At 31.3% G+C, this 22379-nt stretch overlaps 1 protein-coding gene across 1 annotated transcript; it reads left to right on the forward strand.

The window, feature by feature from the left end:
* Positions 1 to 293: 293 nt before the first annotated feature.
* LOC148305694 (protein takeout-like) lies at positions 294 to 21393 on the forward strand. The gene is made up of 5 exons (XM_088266300.1): positions 294 to 439; positions 9669 to 9912; positions 14739 to 14872; positions 16559 to 16708; positions 20320 to 21393. Exons 1-5 carry the CDS (start codon positions 370 to 372, stop codon positions 20472 to 20474), a joined length of 753 nt encoding a protein of 250 aa, XP_088122426.1. The 5' UTR covers positions 294 to 369; the 3' UTR covers positions 20475 to 21393.
* Positions 21394 to 22379: the final 986 nt, after the last annotated feature.

Genomic DNA, 22379 nt, shown 5'->3' on the forward strand with positions numbered 1-22379 from the left:
TCCTAAATACGTAAAAAACGCCCACTTCTGGCACTAATTAGCGCACAGATCCCCCAACAACAACGTGTTAAGTGTGAAATATTTTTTTAATTTAGTGTACTCATAATTTATTGATGGTTTTAAATTATAATAAAGTTGTACTAAAAATGCATACATATTTAGCCCACGAGATTTTTTTGAATCGTTGATTATTAGTGCCTATTTGGTTCTTTGGCCAATAAGTTTGCGACAACTGGTGTAGTATATCATAGTACTTGGTAGCAGCTCGCGTCTTAAGTTACTAGAATCACTTTAACAGTCGTTGGGAGTCCGTCTCTGTAACTGGTCTTACTAACGAATCACAGTTACCAGAAAAAAAACATTTAAAAAATGTTTAAATTTCAAATAGTTTTGTTCTCCGGCCTGTTGGCTCTTGCATCAGCACAAGACAAGGATTTGCGTGAGTATTTTGATAAGTTTTTAACACACAAAAGACGGGAAAAGTATTTCTACCCGTTCGATCGATTGATGCTTAATGACGGGAAGGATATTTTTACCTCCTGTGCCGGCATCATTTTAAAGTCAGAAAAGTAGGATTATTTAATGTTTTTATATGAATATTACGTACCAATATCTTTGTTAAGGTTTTAACTATATAAATATAATTATCGGATCCCGTTGCCAGCGCTCTTCAGGCGTAAAAAACACCCGTCCTTAGTGTGTTCTTACTAACAAACTATCGCATTCACAATATTTTAAGTGTGACCAAATACTAGTCAATAAAATAATCTGGTGAAATTAAAAGCTGCATAAAAAATGCATTTAAGAATATACGAGTATATTGGAATTAGATTTTTTAATATAGACTTTGAACAATTTTTTTTTCTTCATTTTTTTAACTCTACATTTTAATAACGCTTTTCTATTCAAAGTCATTCATGTATTTATTTGGAAGATTAACAATTTTTTCAATACAAAAACGACGTTTTAAGCAAAAAATTCAATTATGTCAAATCACCTGGATTTAGAGAAATTGCTTTGTATGTATTTTAACTGGAAAATTAATATATTAAATATAGTAAATCAAGGAATGCAAAATACATACAAACTGTTACTTTTTTACTGTAGAGCTAAAACATTTTAACAGAGAGAAGGTTTATATTTGTCATAGCACATTGAATCATAAAAAAATTAATTAAAACTCTTCTTTTGAATTCAACATAATAATTTCATATTTGGCAAGTTTTAGTATAGCTTCGTGTCTTGTGGGTTCGTTTAGCCTTAAAACGTATAAACAAACCTATAAAATGACCACAATATGTACCTACATATGAAAATCAATGTTTTTTTTATTCTATTATTTTTTGACATCTCATCAAAGATGAAGAAGAATATGGAAGTCTGGGGATTTACGGGGCTGACGACCGTCATAGGCTGGTTTAAGTGATCACTTTACACACGTGTAACATTCACCAATTCTACCCATTATTGACAACCACACTATTCAAATTCTCGTAAGTTTAATATATATGAACCAATTTAGAAAACTTATTCTTGAATCACTAGAACTTCACAAAAGACATCTATTGGTGAGATGTAAAGAAGCTTTTTATTAAGCAGAAACTCTTATATTAATTAGTATGTGAGGTCCGAATCCTGGATTATAATCACACACACGAGAAACGCCAGAAAATACCATTTTCATTTTTATTATTTAAGCTTATAATGTGACCAGATAATTAATTTTTTGTTCTTATAATACGAAATTGTTTTTCACACGTAAGAGTATCGTAAAACTCTTAGTTAGCATTTGGCTGGCCTAAGTCTTTCACACTTTGCCTCAATGTTTGGAATAAAGATAAAATAAATAAATAAATGGAGTTTTAATGGTTTTATTCGATCTCAATCAAGTTTTAAAGTTTAATTAGGTTTCTGAGTTATTCAACAACAACAAATCTATTGGCTACTCAATGCAGTGGTTTCCAATCAGTTTTTCACGGGTACCACTTTAAGAAAGACCTCAAACTCGCGCACCCTTGTTTGATAAATAACCCCGTGAGTGATATATTTTATTAAAAACCCATATTCGCACCCCAATGGTGCAAAGGGCACTGCATCATATATATTCTTGATCGTTAATACATGAAGAAAAGGTGTACAGCCCTCCGCTTCAGGTACCAGACCAGGGTAATATTGAATAAATATTAGAGTGAAAACATCACTTATACACATATTTATTTGAACCCCCCCCCTTGGAATCGAACCTGGGACCTCCAGAACGGTAGCCGAGCGTGCTGACTATTACACTACGGAGGCGGACATCCATTAGGTATCGTTGTTTTGTAACTAACTAACTAACCATCACGCCGCTTCCCCGCAGGGGTAGGCAGAGAGAATAGAGCGCCACACCACTCTGTCCTTGCAAACATTCTTCGCCTCTTCCACGTTCATGCATCTCCTCATACATACCCGCCGATTGTTACGACTCCTAACCTGACCACTTTTTGTCGTTGTTTTGTTATTATTATTATAGCGTCCGCCTCCTTAGTGTAATAGTTAGCGTATTTAGCTAGAGTGATAGATAAATGTTTTTTTTTAGTATTAAATTAATTACATTTATTGGTAAAAAAAATTTTGATGTGCACTTTGCAAAACTCTGAAAATCTGGTAGAGTTTTAGTCAACATTAGTCTTAAGTCGTCTTCAAACTAAACTTAACGATGTTAAGTTTTCAAGTTTCGAAGGCATATCTCCTCGCACCGGAATTTATAAGATTGATGGTCAGGACCGTTGAGGTGCTATTTAGAGCTTCCCTAGACAAGGACCATTGCTCTCAAGTGATGACACTAACTGCACAAAAGAAGTCAAGAAATTGAGTTCCTCTGGAGGTGCGCGTACCACTAATTTGGAAACGCTGACTTAATGGTTCATCTTATGTAACAAGTTTTTTCTATCGATTATGGTACAAAAACAATACTTTATATGGAAGATTTTTTTATATTTTTTTAATGAGATAACATGTAATTACAATTACTCCTAGCGAGCATCAGTAACCTCTTATTACAAGTAGTAAATCATCTCAATTTTGACATTGAACCCGAGGATAAACCGGTTTGTCCGCAAACGAAGAAAAGTCAAAGTGATTATTCGTATTTTATCAACTCACCCGTCTGCTACTTTAAGGTTGACATTACTTACACGGTGGATCATAAAAACGAATTTTAAAGATTTTTTTTATGTATTTTTGACAGTCTTATTATTTATCCAATGTAATATTTTTAACAAAACGCGAAATGTTTGTTTTCTATCTGTTGTTTGGCAGTTTTCTAAAAACCTATACAAGATCAAAAAAATATATTAATTATTATGTAAAAATCACAAACAATTTGTCGCTCTCTTCACTAGTTGACATCTGCTTTTGCCTAAATTATGGAGGAAAGCACATACACATACACATATAATATTTAATTTTTACATTCTTTTTAAAGTATTTAAAGAACCTCGTTAAGCCACCTAGCATGGTTTATCATTGTAAATCGTGATTTGATTATAATTTAAAAAAGGAAAAAACTTAGAGGTTCTATTTATAGTATTCATAAATCTTGTTTGTTTTTTATCCATAAAAATACTTTCCTCACATGCTGTATCCAAATCTTAATTCATGCAGCTAAAAATCATATAGTTCGTAAAAATTACGGTCCTTCTGAATCTCGTTTACTTAAAATCAATGTAAAATAGCCCTTTTCATTACACTTTATGGAATTTCCAATGATGAAAATAATTAGATAACTCCGACAGATATGAATAAGGAAAATCACAAGTGTAGAAGAAGCAAAAAATGCTTGCAAAGACAGATTAGTGTGGCGGTCTATTCTCTTTACCTACCCCATGCGGGTTAGCAGCGTGATGGATAGCTAGTCAGTTCGCTACAACTTTTGTTATATTATCTTATATCATCATTTAAACATCAATTATACAGCGTTACATTCGCCTGAGAGAACGCATTTCGACTGCATTCAGTGTACTTTCACCCTTCTTATATCAACTCCATGCTTCTCTTCCATACTTGATGGTTTAAACAGATATTTTTTGCAAAGAAGGATTGCTGTGGCGCTATATTCTCTCTGCCTACTCCTGAAAGGAAGCGGCGTGCCATTTAGTTAGTTTAGTCAAAATATTTTAACCACTAACTAAAAAATAAATATATTTGGGGGCTATGAGTTTTGACTCGCCCAGTGTTTTCCTCAAAGGTATAAAAATTGATCAGCATTTCAGATGACTTCGGCCTTCATTTTGTCGCCATCCAGTGACCTCGTAAATAAGGCCAACTAAGGAAATTAACTTGTAACACAGAATAATACAATCAGAATAATAATTATAAAAATACAATATTTCATGCATTTTAAGAGTTCAAATTATAAAAGATTATTGATGTTGTTTTATTGATATCTCGACAAAGATAAAAATGAAATAAAATTATGGGTATTTATAGGGGTTACACCTGTCATATGCTGGTTTAAGTGACATCCACCATTTTACCCATGATTGACAATATTGATGAACTCAAATTTCGAAAGTAATATTTATGCTTAAATTAAACCTACAGCGTCCTATTTATATATCAATATCTGTAGTTAAAATTATCAAGTTTTGAATAGCACAAACCTTCATAAAATGTATGTAAGAGTATTCCACGCTTATTGCATAGTATACGAAAGAGTCTTATAACCATTTATCATTTATTTTATTTTTCTTGTAATAAAAACAAACAGTAATAAATTCAATCAAAATCGTAGCCAATTATGTTATATACAGAATTATTTTAGATATGAGACACCTAAGGATACTATTTTCGATTTTTTAAATTTTATTTATCTAAACTTCATCTACGTAAAAGAAATGGTACATTGGCGGGCTTATTGCTAAAAAGCAATGTCATCCAACCAACCAATATATATATATATATATATATATATATATATATATATATATATATATATATATATATATATATATATATATATATATATATATATATATATATATATATATATATATATATATATATATATATATATATATATATATATATATAAATATATGTATATATATATATATATATATATATATATATATATAATATATATATATATATATATATATATATATATATATATATATATATATATATATATATATATATATATATATATATGTGTGTATGTCACAGTCGGTTTGTGACTTTTTTTTCAAATAATAAATGAATATTTCATAGTATACTATCGAAATGCTTTATTCAAAGTTTTTGTCGTAAGCCCCGTAAATACCCAGTATAAATATTTTTCTTCATCAATGTTAAGATGTCAAAAAATAAGAATCATATATATTTTACAAATAATTTTTTTAACGAAAATAAAGTAATGAATGCGCTGAATTTATGGTTTAGTGGATTTGACAGATCATAAACTTACGGATTGCTGTTTATCTAGGACTTGCCATAATTAATTGCAAAATGTGAATATTTTAAAATTGTTCCACTTTGTGGAACATGCAACGAACTCGCCACAGCGAGGTGTTATTTTAGCAATATTTTATTATCTTCAATTACGTAAACACGAACTATGTACGGCATTAAAACGATTAGTACATATGTGGAAAAGAAGAATAAGGATTTTTTTTAAATTAGTTTGTGAAGTTAAATGAAGTGTTAAATGAATGTTATGAAAAAACATTTAAAATTACTGCCGGAACGTGGATTATTGTGGAAGAGTATCATCGTTGAACAACAAACTAGACAAAAATATTGAAATCTTCACACAACCATGATTCACGATTTACACACAACGAAGGTTTGATAGTCCCAAGAATAAACGATAAATATGGGAGTCGAACATCGCAATATATCGTTTCGAACATTTTTAATTTGTTGCCGACGGACGGTCTAAATAAAATATGGAAAAAAGGCAAAATGAAGGAACGGGTAAAAAATGATCAAGAGTTAATTTTATGAAAATTGTAAAATGTAAATATTCTTAATTTTTCTCTCTTTTTTGTGTGTACATTAGGTCAAAATGGTTAAAAACAATAAAAAATGTATTAAAAAAGAACTCCACCGACAAGATACGTAAGGTGGCTTGTGGGTCTTTGCAAAATATATTTTTTAAATATATTTGAAATTGTGATTTAAATAAATGTACACAATTTATGTTCATAAAAAAAACTTATTTCTTATTATATCTCATAAGATTTTGTTATTTGCTTGTAGTGAATCTATTATAAAATTGAAATAAATAACACATTAATTCTACCCATTACTGACAACCACACTACTCAAATTTTTAGAAGTTCTATATATATATATGAACCAATTTAGAAATATTTTTCTTGAATCACTAGAATTCACTGGAGACATCTATTTGTGAGATGAAAAGAAGCTTTTTTATTGAGCAGAAACTCTTTTATTAGTATGTGAGGTACAAAAAAGTCTATAAAACCGTGTTGGCAAAAACATGATAAGCGATTTTGTACAAGCCATAGTAGCTAGATTTTAGTATATTGAACGTTAGGTAATTCGAAAGACTATCTTTACATGGGTGGGAGTAACAGAAAAAAAGATAATGCATTAAGAATTAACTTAAAAGTATATTTATATTCTTGTTATTTAAAAATACATCGTCATTTTTTTTCATTCATTCCAGTCAAATCATGCAGTTTACACCATTAATTGTGCCTCCAAATTCTTGTTCACAAATCTGGGTTTCTCCAGCTAGGAGTTATTTTTACGCGTATTGAAGAGCGGGAGTTTAATGTCAGAAAATTCGTTTTTCAATACTGCATATTTATCGTACCAATACCAGTTGTATGTTGTCTTTGTATGTTGAACGTTTGAAAATTTAATTTCTAGATACCTACGCAATGCCTTAATGCGTTTTCGTTGCGTTAATAATGGTGGATAAGGTCGGTTTACCACAGACAATAAAAATAAAGCTGCCTTTACACGAGCGGGCATTACATCTTTATTGGGTCATACTCAAATTCCAGTTTGTCGGACTAACGCATTCGCTTCCAGTAGTGTTTTTGCCGTCGTATTGCGGGGAAAATCCTTGAAATACATACAACTTGACATGCTGTGCCTATCTAGAACAAATTATTCAGAATATCTTGCCGCAAAGTCGTTGTGGGAATTACGCAAGTGTCTTCTAAGATAATGGACTAAGAACGTTCGTACTGTAATATAATAACACCGTAAAAATCAAGTGTTGGTCAAAACAGAACACATAAAAAATACCATAAAAAACACTTGCTTTTCTTACTAAACGCAATGATTCTTAAGTAAAATAATGTGTTTGTTTTGATCTGCTATTTAAGAGTGTACTCGCAAATATACAATTCATTAGCGAGTGTTTTTGCCTAGAATTTTCACTCATGAATTACATGAAATTATAGTAACTTTAAACATAAAGAGTAAATCCACTCACGAGTAGGCATAGGTTATGAAACTTAAAAAGTTGAAGTCTGAGTAGGGTCATGATAAGCGGTGTTGCATAAGCCGTAGATGGATTTCAGAGTCACTTGGACGTTAGGTAATTAAAAAAATATATACAATATAGTACGCGACCGGCTGCGCCAGGAGCTAGACATGTGACCCCGTACTTTATTATTATTTTTAACAAAATTATAGTACAAAATCAAATTAAAGAATTATTAATTTAAACTTTAAAAAAAAAAAACAACTTTGTTTAAACCACTTTTTTATTATTATTACACTTTAACCAACCGGTTTCGACAAGAACCTTGTCATCATCAGGGTTTATTGAATTCTAAAACATTAAAAACATTTAAATACTCATAGTTAATTACATTCCCTTACCAAAAACTTCCATACACTCCGTACACCTAATAATTATTTGTATGCCAAATTCTAAATATATATTTTATAAGAAAAAGTGTGCGGGGGCAACACGTGCGGATTCTTGGTTCTTAATTTGGCGAACCGACTTTTTATATTTGAGAGTTCACCCTTAACATAAATTGGTACAACATAAATTGAGTACATAAGTATACATTTCGAGGGATGTAACAAGTCCATGTATAGGAACACGCTCGCTAGTCGGTCACCTATGTTATGTCGCTCACTCCTTTCAAGAACGTCATAAATAAAAAAATCGTTAATTTTTAGTTGTGCACGTTTTCGGAATGCCCAGAAAATGTACTATATCCCAGCAAAAGAGGCATATTTTTAACTTAATATTTACCCGCTAAAGGGCAGTAAGTATTGTTTTTGCATTTTGAAGAAAAGGTTTTGTTTAATTATTTTTTACTTAAACTAAATATTTTTCAAATGGAGAAAAAACCTTCAGGTGTTACCTAAAAAGATCTGTTGCACAGTAAAAATTTCAATAAGTGGCTTGATATTTATTTTTAATACATTGTATTATATTTTTAAACTTTAGAAACATTCTCCTGAAAAGTTTTTTGATTTATGACGTTCTTGAAAGGAGTGAGCGATGTGTGTTCTTACTATTGCTATGTATGCAATATTTACTTTCATCGATCCATTACAAAATAGACTTGATTTTGTGTCCAATTATCTAACGGAAACTGCTAAGATTACCTCTTTGATCGGAATAGGAAGTTAGGGATATGATGGTGAAAGTTTTATTTATTTTCTCTCAATATTTTAAAACGGAAACACTATGATGTAACGAATAGATATATACATACATAATCATATATACAAGTGAACTATGCCATAGAAAGAAACCATATAAGATGGCTTATTGGGATTTTTTAATTACTACTTTACTGCAGTCAGCGGAAATTTTCGACATTAACAAAAAATCTTAGAAGGATTTAATAACTTTGTAATATTCTTTTTTTTTATATTAAGTCTCTTCTCGTTTAAGAAATTAACTTAAGAAATGCAGACAAAGTGTTTTTTTTGTTGACAAATTTGTAAAAAAAAAAATTTATATTTTTTTAGATAACTTTAACGTAAACATTTTATTTTGAGTGTGTTGAAACAATTGTTCACAAATCTGGCTTTTCTCCCATTAACGGGGATATTTTTCATATGATTTTTTGACAACATAGCCTATGCCGGTCGTAAGCCCCTTAAATACTCAGACTTCCATATTCTTTTCACAACGTTTTGAGTGTGTCCAAATACTTGTCCACAGAATCTGGATTATCTCCTTGTCACTAGTGAAGTTCTAGTGATTCAGGAACAATGTTTCAAAATTGGTTCTAACTTCCAAGAATTTGAGTAGTGTGGTTGTCAATAATGGGTAGGATTGGTAAATGTTACAAGTGTGTAAAATGATCACTTAAACTAGCCTATGACGGTCGTCAGCCTCGTAAATGCCCGGACTTCCATGTTCTTCTTCATATTTGATGAAATGTCAAAAAATAATATTCCATATTCTTACAATGATTAAAGAAAACACTTCACATTACTTTAAGGTGTTAAAACAAATATTTGGATAATTTTTTCAACTCCATTTTTTTGTTTTTTTTTTTTGTTTGAAATATTTAAAGCATTAACTTTGTAGATCATATTGATATATTATTTTGAGAAATAAAAAGACTTTGTGTTTTGATCCACTCACATTTTTATTAACCAACTAGTTTCGGCAACAACCTGTTGCCATCTTCAGGGTTTAATTTAGTCATATTTTTTTTTGTTTCTAGCCCCGTACATCAAGCAGAGATGCCACTCCTCAGATCCGAAGCTTCTCGGCTGCATCACGGAGTCTGTGCATCATCTGCGGCCCTGGCTGTCTGCCGGGATTCCCGAGATCAAGATGCCCAGCGTGGAGCCGTTCAGGGTGGACCAGCTCAGCATCTCTCTCAGCACGGGACCTCAAGGGTACAAGGTCACGCTGAGAGATGTGGACATATCCGGCGCTAGCAACTTCACAGTCTCCAAACTCAAGTAAGCCATAATAAAATTAAAATGTAACTTAAATTTGGAGTCTTCTTCTTCTTCTTATTATTATAGGCCCTGCGGCCTGTTTTTAAGAGAGATTAGCATCCTGCGACGTCGATTCCCAGCTATCAGATGTGGGGGAGTCTGGATGGCTCCATTCTCCTCACATGCGCATACCATTGTCTTCTTCGTTGCCTTCCCCACCTAACGACATCTTCGATCTCGCATATTTCCCTGATCTTGGCATTTCTCAATCTATCTCGAAGACTCTTGCCTGTTATACTTCTCAGAGTTTTCATTTCTGACACTCTAAGCGCGTTTTTTGTGGCAGCGGTGTCTGCTCTACTTTGGATTCCATACGTCATGATGGGTCGGACAAAAGTTTTGTATATCTTGATCTTGCTGCCGATCTTCATCTCAGGGTTTTTCCATATAGCATTTTTCAGGCATCCTGAGATGGCTGCAGCTTTGTTCACTTGCCCCATCACTTTTGGAGTAAGGTCCTTAAATTATATTGCCAGTACCCAAATTAACCAGCTTCCCGACATATATATAATAAAACCCATTCGGGGATCCAAAATAAATGATCTGAGAAGGTACTTTATGGAAAGATATATATGTAATATGTAGTGATTAATCATATTTCCTTTTTTGGTTTTTACCTTATTTTTTATATCTTCTCATTTTTTTTTTAAATATGCTTCTTACCTTGTGTTTTCTCATTTATTTATTTTAAATATGCTTCTTATGCCTATTTATTATATCTGTTTATTGTTTTTATATTTTGCCATGTATTAGTATTAGTTTTGGTTATTTAAAAAAAAATATTTTTTGTTACTTTATTATTTGTGTTCCAGTCTTGTTAACCCTAATCTTATGTCCCAAAATGAAAAATAGAAATTACTCATCGGGAATATTATATGTATATATGATTTATGTAAGTTTATTTTTTTTTAAATAAAAAAAAAAACTTTGTTTTAAAATCACTATAAACATTTTGTTTTAACTAAATTATAATTTCTACCGGTTTCGAAGCTAACCTGAAGCTGAAGTTAACTTCAAAACCGGTGGACATTATAATTAAGTTAAAATAAAATATTTTAAGTGATTTTAAAACAAAGTTACATTTTAATTATAAAATGGAAAATCACAAAGCTAGTGCTTCAAATATAAATTATATTCAAATAAACCATCTTATAAAAGCATTTTGATCTCTTTTGGTAAGAGTTCGTCAACCTTTTAAAGCCTACTTCCCAATATTGCTTATTTTTCATTGTTAAAATTACCCTACCACTCACTAACAACGCTATACGAGTGTTTCAGTTGCCCAAATTATTCATGTAAATCTAAATCAGGTATAAATTAAGGTTTTTTTCTATAAACAAAGAAATATTTGTGCTTTTATTATGTACAAAAATACTTCAATTTCATACAGTTTCTGTGAGTCTAAGCGGCTCATTATTAGAAATAGGTATCAAATTGTGGTAGAGTGGGTTCGAACCGAGAAACTCTGACTCAAGAGTCCGCGACACTAACCACGGGACCACAACTTGACATAGGTTGGTAGGGTAATAAAATGATGGGAGGGAAGGTAAAGGAACGGGACTTTTTCTAAAAGGAAACATAGATAATAATGGTGACGTATTTTAAAAAAGCATACGAATCAATTAACGTTTTATCAGAATTTAAATTTTTGTATATTACTAAATTTTCTAAATTGTGTATGACTTGACTTTTGTTTGTAACTGCGTGTAATAATTTAACTGTGTGTGAGTCAAATGAGTGGTTAGATTCTATTATATTATTCGAAAATTTTGAAAAAATAATTACTAGTAAGTCCACGGCGATGTTTTCTGATTTTTTTTATGCCCTGCTAGTAATATTAATCTTACAATATGGACACGAATATGCATTGTAAAGATTTAATTGAATTTTAACGATGTATGGGTGTTTTTTTACAAGAACTACATTCTAAAACCTCATCTAAATCCTGTGTACACTATACGAAATGCTTTATGTAACTGCTGGATTGCGCAAATGTCTGTAATCGCCATATTGCAAAAAAAACTACCGCGAATATGGTGTAGGCGAATACTATATTTTTTCGATGGTGAATTCATCGTCAGAAAACCCGACACAGTAGTTATTTATACAATCTTTAATCCATGTTATGCAGAAACCATCCAATACACAAATCGACAAGCTGAGAAAACTGCTTTTATATTTAAAAAAAAAAGTAAAATGAGTAGTTACCGTCAAAACTTATATCAATAAAGTTATAATTAATTTGAAGATGGATTTGGAAAGGATATTTAGAAGGTTTCAAAAATGTAGCAAAAATTTCACTCGAAAAATTGAGGGAAAATTTTATTTTAAATATAATATAAAAGGAAAGTGGTTCTACATTATTTGCTACTTTTTTATTGTTGTTTTTTTTATGATTTGTTTTAAGGCTGCACTCGCCATTATAAATTTTCAATTTTATTCATATTTAAAGCAATTTTTGTGGTTAGCAATTATTTATTTTATTTTTTTCACAAAAATCGACCCACATTAGTTTATTCCTGTTCCCAAGACATATTTCAATAATACATATTTTTTTAAAGTTTTTTTTTTATTTTATTTTAATTATAAATTTGCATCCACTCGTTTGCGATTGGTTTTAATTTTAAATTTTAATCAATAGTTTTGTCATAGTACGATAGAAGGATTTAGGGACTCAAATATGGCACTCTCGAAGAATCAATGATTTTATCACGAGCGTGTTTAGTAGAAATACAGGGAGAAAGTAATATTTTTTTTAAGTTAGAAGAAATAAAAACCCACTTAATGATCTATAAACCTATATTTTTTTGACATCTCATCAAAGATAAAGAAGAATATGGAAGTCTGGGCATTTACGGGGCTGACGACCGTTATAAGCTGGTTTAAGTGATCACTTTACACACGTGTAACATTCACTAATTCTACCCATTGTTGATAACGACACTACTCAAATTCTTGATGAGGTGTCAAAAAAAAATAACTCCTGTAATTGGAGATAATCCAGATTTTGTGAACGAGTATTTGGACACACTCAAAATGTTGTGACCTTTAAACCTTGTTCATAAAAAGCAAGGTAAATAATAAATGCAACCACCTTTTATCATATTTTTCCCAATTGATTTTTCTAGAGTTGTGGATTAGGAAAAAGTTATCCAAAAAAGATTGTGTTGATTTTAAAATTCACTTTTGATGAAGTAGCATTCATCAAAATCTCAAATTTTGCGAATTGTTAGATGGATGGTTTCTGCAAAACGTAATTCATTTTATAATGATCATTTTCCTCTTAACTCGCAATGCAACTTTAGGCCAACGACCCGAGGATTTGTGCAATCCGACAGATGTTTGCTAATCCACTTGCTCCGCGTGTTTCAAGGATCTCTTTGCAAGTAATAACCGACAATGTGGTTTGTGACTACTTTAAAATCAGAAATTTCACAGTACTATTAAATTCGTATACTAGTAAATTCGTGAACTAATGTGGGTTGAAGACATATTACTGCTTAAATTAACGTGCTATTGACTTATCATTCATTGGCTGTTAAACATTGATTTATACGTATCTTTTACCCTCATGTATAATACTATCCGCCTCCGTAGTGTAATGGTCAGCACGGTCGGCTACCATTCTGGAGGTCCTGGGTTCGATTCCCAGGGGGGGTCAAATAAATATAAGTGATTTTTTCACTCTAATATTAACTCAATATTACCCTGGACTGGTACCTAAAGCGGAGGGCTGTTCACCTTTCCTTCGTGTGTTAACGATCAAGATAACACTGTGTTTATATAATGCAGTGCCCTATGCACCATTGAGGTGTGGATAAGGGTTTGAATAATACTATACATATCATGTTTAGATGAAAACAGACTGGATGCAGTCAAAATGCGATCCTTCAGATGAATGTGTGGCAAACCGATGTTTGATACAAAGATGTTCGAATGATGAAATAAGGAAAAAATGCAAGGCTGATGAGATAAGCATTACCGAAAAATTAAGAAAGGTGTGTTGAGATGGTTTGGATATGTGGAACGTATGAGTAAGGAAAGAACGGTTAAACAAATTTATGAGGTGAATTTATTTGGGAAAAGAAGCAAGTGAGGTCCGAATCCTGGATTATAATCACATACATCGCTCACTCCTTTCAAGAACGTCATAAATCAAAAATCGTCAATTTTCAGTTGTGCATGTTTTCGGAATGCCCAAAATATGTACTATATCCCAGCAAAAGAGGCATATTTTTTATTTAATATTTACCCGCTACAAGGCAAAAAGTGTTGTTTTTTTTAATTTTGAAGAAAAGGTTTGGTTTTTATTTTTTAAATATACTTAATATCTTTCAAATGGAGAAAAAACCTTCAGGTTTTACCTAAAAAGATCTGTTGCACAGTTAAAAGTATGATAAGTGGCTTGATATTTATTTTCAATACATTGTATTATATTTTTACACTTTAAAAACGTTCTCTTGAAAAATCAAGTTCTTTGATTTATGACGTTCTTGAAAGGAGTGAGCGACATGAGAAACGCCAGAAAACGTCGTTTTTATTTTATTATTTTAGCCTCTTATTTGACCAGCTAATTTGTTGACAATATTTTGAGTCTGAAATGACTAAGTATAAATAACTCCTATAATTGGTGATAATCCATATTTGAAAACAAGTATTTGGGGACACACTCAAAATGTTGTTTGTTATTTTGCTATTTATTTATTATGTTTGTTATTTTGTACCTTGTTATTTCGGAATTTCAGGTATGGTTATAAAAAATGAGTATGATTTGCTTTCCTTTCTAGGCTGAGTGAAAATGGAAAACCGTTCGAGGCGCGTGTGAAGATGCCCCAACTCAGGATTCAGTCGAAGTACACCAGCAGTGGGGTCCTGTTCATCATCCCTGCGAGCGGAAACGGAAACTTCAACGGGCTTCTAGGTCAGTTGACTCCAACCTTAAGGGCGTTTGTGCACAACACGGAATTTTACTGTCCGGCACGTCAGTTAGCATATATAACGGATGATTGGCTTGGATTGCTTGTGCTTTTGTCCATCTTCATTCTGCGTGAACACGTTGCGCGTAGATTCGATCACGCTAAACTGTCGTAGTCGCTTTCATTTTTCAAAACCGGACTGCCGGATGGTAAATTAATTCCGTGTAGTGCACAAGCGGTTTAAGACAGTTTTTGCACTACACGGACTTTTACAGCCCCCCAATCAGCCCTCTGTTTCAGGTACCAGTCCAGGGTAATATTGAATAAATATAAGAGTGAAAATATCACGTATATTTACTTGACCCCCCCTAGGAATAGAACCCGGTACCTCTAGTGCTGTATCCGAAAGTGCTGACCATTACACCACGTAGGTGGACAAAAATGTCAGATCAATAAATAATATTTGTTTCTTATTACAAGTATCATTTCAGTATCTTATATAACAAACATGTTGGTCATAGTTTGTACGTAAAACGAAAAAAAACGCGCTTATTAAATCTGATAAAAAACGCTATTACCTATCAACAAAAAATATCCAAAAATCATTTTAAAAATCACGCAGCACAGATTTGTTTGGGTCTAGGTCAAAATGTTATAATTACATTTTACTTCAAAGCATTGTGTATATACATACTACATGATGAAACCAGTGTGTTAGGAACACATGTATGTTGGGAAATACACGTGTTATGTAACGATTTAAGATTAATCAAATGCCACCGGCTTCGATCAATCATGTTGTTCTGATTATAAAACTCAACATATATACATATAATACAATTGTGAAAGGTTTTTTTGTGTGTTTGAAGTGTAAGTAATTTCACATATAGCTCACTCCTTTCAACAACGTCATATATCAAAAATCGTCTATTTTCAGTTGTGCATGTTTTCGAAATGCCCAGAAAATGTACTATATCCCAGCAAAAGCGACATATTTTAGCGGCATATCTACCCGCTACAGGGCAGAAAGTGTTGTTTTTGCATTTTGAAGAAAACATATTGTTTAATTATTTTTTTAAATATACGAAGTATTTTTCAAATGGAGAAAAAACATTCAAGGTTTACCTAAGAAGATCGGTTGCACAGTGAAAAGTTCAATAAGTGGCTTGATATTTATTTTAATCCATTTCATTATATTTTAAAACTTTAAAAACGATCTCCTGAAAAATCAAGTATTTTGATAACAGACGTTGTTTAAAAGAGTGAGCGGTATATGATAGAACGTCATAAATCAAAAATCGTCAATTTTCAGTTGTACATGTTTTCGAAATACCCAAAATATGTACTATATCCCAGCAAAAGAGGCATATTTTTTATTTAATATTTACCCGCTACAGGGCAGAATGTGTTGTTTTTGCATGTTGAAGAAGAGGTATTGTTTAATTTATTTTTAAATATACTAAATATTTTTCAAATGGTGAAAAAACATTCAGGTTTTACCTAAAAAGATCTGTGTTGCATAGTTGAAAGTTCAATAAGTGGCTTGATATTTATTTTTAATACATTGTGTTTTATTTTTAAACGTTCTCCTGAAAAATCATGTTTTTTGATTTATGACGTTCTTGAAATGAGTGAGTTATGTCGCTCACTCCTTTCAATTATTAATGATTTTTTCTTCTTTTAACCTTCAGATGGGGTAACTGCCGATCTTAAGGGTCAAGTCGTTTCACGAAATGTCAACGGAGAGAAGTATCTTCAAGTCAAGTCGCTTGATCTGGACCTCCACGTCAAAAACGTCAAGATGAGCGTCAAAAAGATCTTCAACAACAACAGGATACTCAGTAAGTATATAAGAATAGATTAATTCCAAATGCTAAAAAAATTATTTCTTTTGAGAACAGTTCTTCAAGACTTTTTTAAATGCAATTTATAATTTTACCAGTTAAAATAAAAGTGATTTTTTACTCGTCAAAATTGATGTATAATAATAATAATAAAACCCTTATCCTCACCCCAATGGTGCATAAGGCACTGCGTCACATAAACGCAGTGTTATCTTGATCGTTTTACACATGAAGGAAAGGTGATCAGCCCTCCGCTTCAGGGTAATATTAAATAAATATTTCAGTAAAAAAATCACTTATATTTATTTAACCCCCCTTTGGAATCGAATTCGGGACCTCCCGAACGGTAGCTGAGGGTGCTGACCATTACGCTACGGAGGCGGACATATTGATGTATATGAATAGAAATGTAAATTTATGTATTAATTTTTAAATGAAACACAGTATTTTTGAGTCTATTAAAAAAACACGTAAAAATAAATATTGTAACAATTGTTTCGCCTAGTTATGGCATTTTCAAACTAATTCGGCCATTCATTTGAAAATGCCATAACTAGTCGAAACAATTACTACAATGTACATTTTTATGTATTTTTTCAATAAAATACAGCTAAGTAGACTAAAAAATCTGTGTTAGATTTAAAAATTAATACATAAAATAAGAAACAGTGGCTAAATACATTGAAATAGCAAACGTCAAAATAATACAATCACCACCTTCAGCACTGGGAGGGAATTTTCCCGCTTATAAATTTGTATGAATTATTATATTAAAATAGTAAACGAATGTGAAGATATAATGGACTGACGGTCCTTATGTAGCTATACAATTCAAGGTACTTAAGTGATATTTTTAACTTGTGCAGTAATGATTTATGGGAGACAACAATAGTTAATGGGGCATGTAGGTACGTACAATTATATTTATTTTCTGAGAAAGGAAGAATCTATAAATTAATACATAAATTAAAATGGACTTCTACGAATTGAACGCCAAATCAATAAATAAAGAAATGTTAATAACCGTTTGTAAAAAAAAATATCCTAAAGTTGTTCCTAGGTAAAAAGCTTCTTTTCAACACCTTTTTTACCTCGATGATTTTACTTATTTTGCCAACTCTGTGCTTCACGTTGTGGTTGGAACCAGGACTCAATTGTGTACTGCCAGTTTAGCTCTTGCTGATAACTAATCAGTGGACCATTCACTCTGTTCCCAGCATTCACTGTCCTGTATAATTATTAACATATCCATCATATACTTCCAAAATATACTTCTCAAATTTAGGATTTATTTTAATCATTAAAAAATCTATGAATTATTATATAAATTGACGTACAGTATCGAACAGATAAATTGAAACAAAACTTTTTTATCATATTTTCGTACACCCTCTAAAAAAATGTTTTGGGAGTGCTCCTCGTATTATGGACCAGGGCGGCTTCTTCCAGTGACTGAGTTGATGAATAGCGAGAAGTATTACCCAATTATACTGGAAAAGATACTACCAGAAATACAAAAACGAAGGTCAAATGGTAATGGAATATTTCAGCAGGATTTAACCCCCTGCCACAAATCCAAAAAAATTATGAAATTCTTCACAAAAAAACAATGACCTTTAATGGACTGGTCAAGAATCTTTACACACATAATCCTTATTGAAAATCTATTGACAATCTGTAAGAATCGGCTCTCCAAAATTGATTGCACCACGGTGGAAATCTCATTTTGTCCATAATTCAGGTATGGTTTCGAGAGGAAAAAATGGCCTCCACGTGCCAAAACTTTATAGAATAGATGCCAAGAAGGGTAAAATCTTTGATTGAGCCCAAATGAGATCATTTTAAATATTTATTTGTGATACTAATAAACAAAAGTTTTAACAATTTTTTTTACGAAAATACAACAAAAAAAGTTTTGTTTCAATTAATTTGTTCGATACTGTATATGGTATATGCATAAATCGCATTGTGAATAATTTTGTCATTGGTCTTAAAATATCTGAATGTTAAATACATATCATACATGTTACTTGAAAAAAAAACACACAATACCATGTATATATTGACATAATTTTATTTACCGATACATTCATAATATTTGCTTAGGTAAGTATGAAAGAGCCTTGACTTTTAAAGTAAAGTAATGGAATATCAAACGGTAAACATTCAACATTTTTATATATTTATTGATTTTTCATTAACTTTGTGGAAAAACATGATTATTCAAACACAATATATAAATTAAACTCTTGTAAAATACCACTTTTTTGATTTTATCAATGTAAACAAGAGTAGTTTCGAGAACTAAAGATGTTCTCATCAACAGGTAGTCATACATACACGCTTACAAAATAAATAAATGTCATTCATAGGAAGAATGATAAAAATTACACGTGTATTAATTGATCACTTTAACCAGTCTATGAAAGGTCATAACCCTGTTAATCTTTAGACACTCATATTCTTCTTCATTTGTGTGATACCAATATTATGTATAAAATAAAAATATATATACAGAGATTTTTATTAAAATTATACTGATTATAATACATAACCATTGCCATACTAAGTCATTATTTATCTTTTTAACATAACATCAACACTTTCTTGAAAAAAAAATCTTCAGATCTCATACAAGAAAAAGAAGAAAAAGAATAATATATGATCAATATTAATTATTTTATCAAGTTTTATTCAATGTAACTAAAGTCATTATTTTCTGACATCTCAACATTTATGATTTTAAGGAAGTCTGGGTATTTACACGACTTATGACCTGTCAAAGACTGGTTAAGTGATCACTTTACACACCTGCATCATTCACCATTTTTCCTATGATTGACAACAACACTGCACAAATTTTTGGAACTATATGGATATTTTTTCCACCTCCGTAGTGTAATGGTCAGCACGCTCGGCTACCGTTCTGGAGGTCCCGGGTTCGATTCCCAAGGGGGGTAAAATAAATATAAGTGATTTTTTCACTGTAATATTTATTCAATATTATTACCCTGGACTGAGTACCTGAAGCGGAGGGCTGATCACCTTTCCTTCATGTGTAAACGATCAAGATAACACTGCGTTTATATGACGCAGTGCCCTATGCATCATTGGGGTGCGGGTAAGGGTTTTATTACTATTATTACATATATGATCAATCTCGTAACACAATATGTACATATGAATTCACAACAGCCATTTTAAATCGAGAAAGCTTTTATTAAGCAGAGATACTTTTTATTTGTATGCGAAGTCCGAATCTTGGATTATAATCACATACTAGATACCCATCTGAAAATATTTTCAGTCATGTGAATTTCATTTAAAAAAATAAATTTTAAATCGAAAGAAAACGGCTGATTTCGAGATAAAACTGTCTTAAAAATTCCAATGGCTAGGTTGAATAATGAAATTTAAAAAAAAAAATTGTGATATAATTATATCGAATTGCAAAATTTAATGACTTTCCATATTAAAAATTTGTTAAACAACCTAAAAGGTCAAACCTTAGCCCTGTCATACATTTTCAAGTATGAATTATTAAATTGAAGGTCACACTCAGCGTAATTATTGAGTTAATATTAAAAATCACTTTTTGTTTGTTCCAGTCGAAGCTACGAACCTGTTCTTGAGGGAAAATGGACAGGAAGTTCTGAAGGCCATGTTGCCTCAACTGAAAACCCAACTGTCAAAGGAGTTCACGAGGATCGTCAACCAGCTGCTCGACAATGTTCCCCTTTCTTTGTTCTACGTCGTGGACTGAGATAAATGATGTTGATATTAATTTTAGCTGATGATTTAATCTGAGATGTACATACGTAAGGTTAACAGAAATTAGGGATATGGATAACTTGTATCTATGGTAATTATGATAACTAAGGATTGATAAACATTATTTCAACTTAAGGCATTTATACAATAATACTTAAGAGAACACTTGTTTTTTTCCAACTTGAGTCATATTACAACATTTTGAGTGTGTCCAAATACTTGTTCACAAAATCTGGATTATCTCCAATTACAGGAGTTATTTTCATATTATTTTATGACATCTCATCAAAGATGAAGAAGAATATGGAAGTCTATATTGTTCATATATATAGAACTTCCAAGAATTTGAGTGATGTGGTTGTCAATAATGGGTAGAATTGGTGAATGTTACACGTATGTAAAGTGATCACGTAAAGCAGCCTATGACGGTCGTCAGCCCCGTAAATGCCCAGACTTCCATATTCTTCATCATCTTTGATGAGATGTCAAAAAATAATTTGAGTCATATTCATTTTATCGACTAAACTCAACGTTTGTATTCACACCCGAAGATGGAAGCATCTGTAGCTTCCTTAATCCTTCAAATAAATGTAACTCAAGTGGGAAAAAACAAGTTCATCATGTCTTACCGCAAAGTGAATTCAGAAACAAACAATAAAATGATAATGATTATAATATACGTACATACATTACCACATACTACATTTATCAGTTAATAATAACAAGAAGCCTTGCATCAATGGAATAATATTAGGATTTTATGGTGTTTAAATTATTGAAATAATAATATAAATTTAGTTTTGTACCATACCTAGTAGATAGTTTATTATAAATAAGGTTTTGTTAATTTAGTTTTTAAGGATTATTTTATAATAAATAATTAAGGTATAATAAAAATACAAATTTGAAAACACCCTTTTTTTATTTTAATACCAATGTCATTGCACTTAATACACCATTTTATTGATATTTCAAACATACATAGATTAAGAAGAGTATGGATGTTTCGGTATCAACAAGGCTTATGATCTGTCGTTCACTGTTTTAAGTGATCACTTAAGGTGCTGTGTAGCATTCATTGGGTAGAATGGTGAATGGTTACACCAGCCAATGATAGCTATCTCTGACTATTTTTAAAAACCCACTGTGGCACGTGATTCGATGCATTTAGCATCATCATGGTGCATTAAACATCAGAAGATGAAATATCATTACATCAAACGGTTTTATATTATATACTTATCATATAATTCTTAGTTTTTTACATATCGCTCACTCCTTTCAAGAATTATGACGTTCTTGAAAGGAGTGATCAAACAACTTGATTTTTCAGGAGAACGTTTGTAATGTTTTAAATTTTAACACAGTGTATTAAAAATAAATATCAAGCCTATTATTGAACTTTTTACTGTGCAACAGATCTTTTTAGGTAAAACCTGAAGGTTTTTTCTCCATTTGAAAAATATTTAATATATTTAAAAAAAATAGTTAAACAATACATTTTCTTCAAAATGCAAAAACTACATTTTCTGCCCTGTAGCGGGTAAATATTAAGTTAAAAATATGCCTCTTTTGCTGGGGTATAGCGCATTTTCTGGGCATTCCGAAAACATGCACAACTGAAAATTGTCGATTTTTGATTTATGACGTTCTTGAAAGGAGTGAGCGATATTACTGATTCATTAAGAAAATCTTGTCCGATTGGTCAATATTGACTGTGCGACATCTACCGCTAAAATATCAAACGAAAATCACTTCAACGTAAAAGATCGGTTACTTTTTAAAGTTTATTAATGAAATTTGTAATGTTATGTCTTAATATAAAACGCAAGATGGAGGTATAGTTATAAATATTATAAATTTGAAATAATAAATAATACAAAAACATTTGTAAAAA

Source organism: Brachycentrus maculatus, unplaced genomic scaffold (assembly GCF_059751285.1).
Source record: "Brachycentrus maculatus isolate JH-2025_06_01 unplaced genomic scaffold, ASM5975128v1 h1tg000265l, whole genome shotgun sequence".
Lineage (NCBI taxonomy): Eukaryota > Metazoa > Arthropoda > Insecta > Trichoptera > Brachycentridae > Brachycentrus > Brachycentrus maculatus.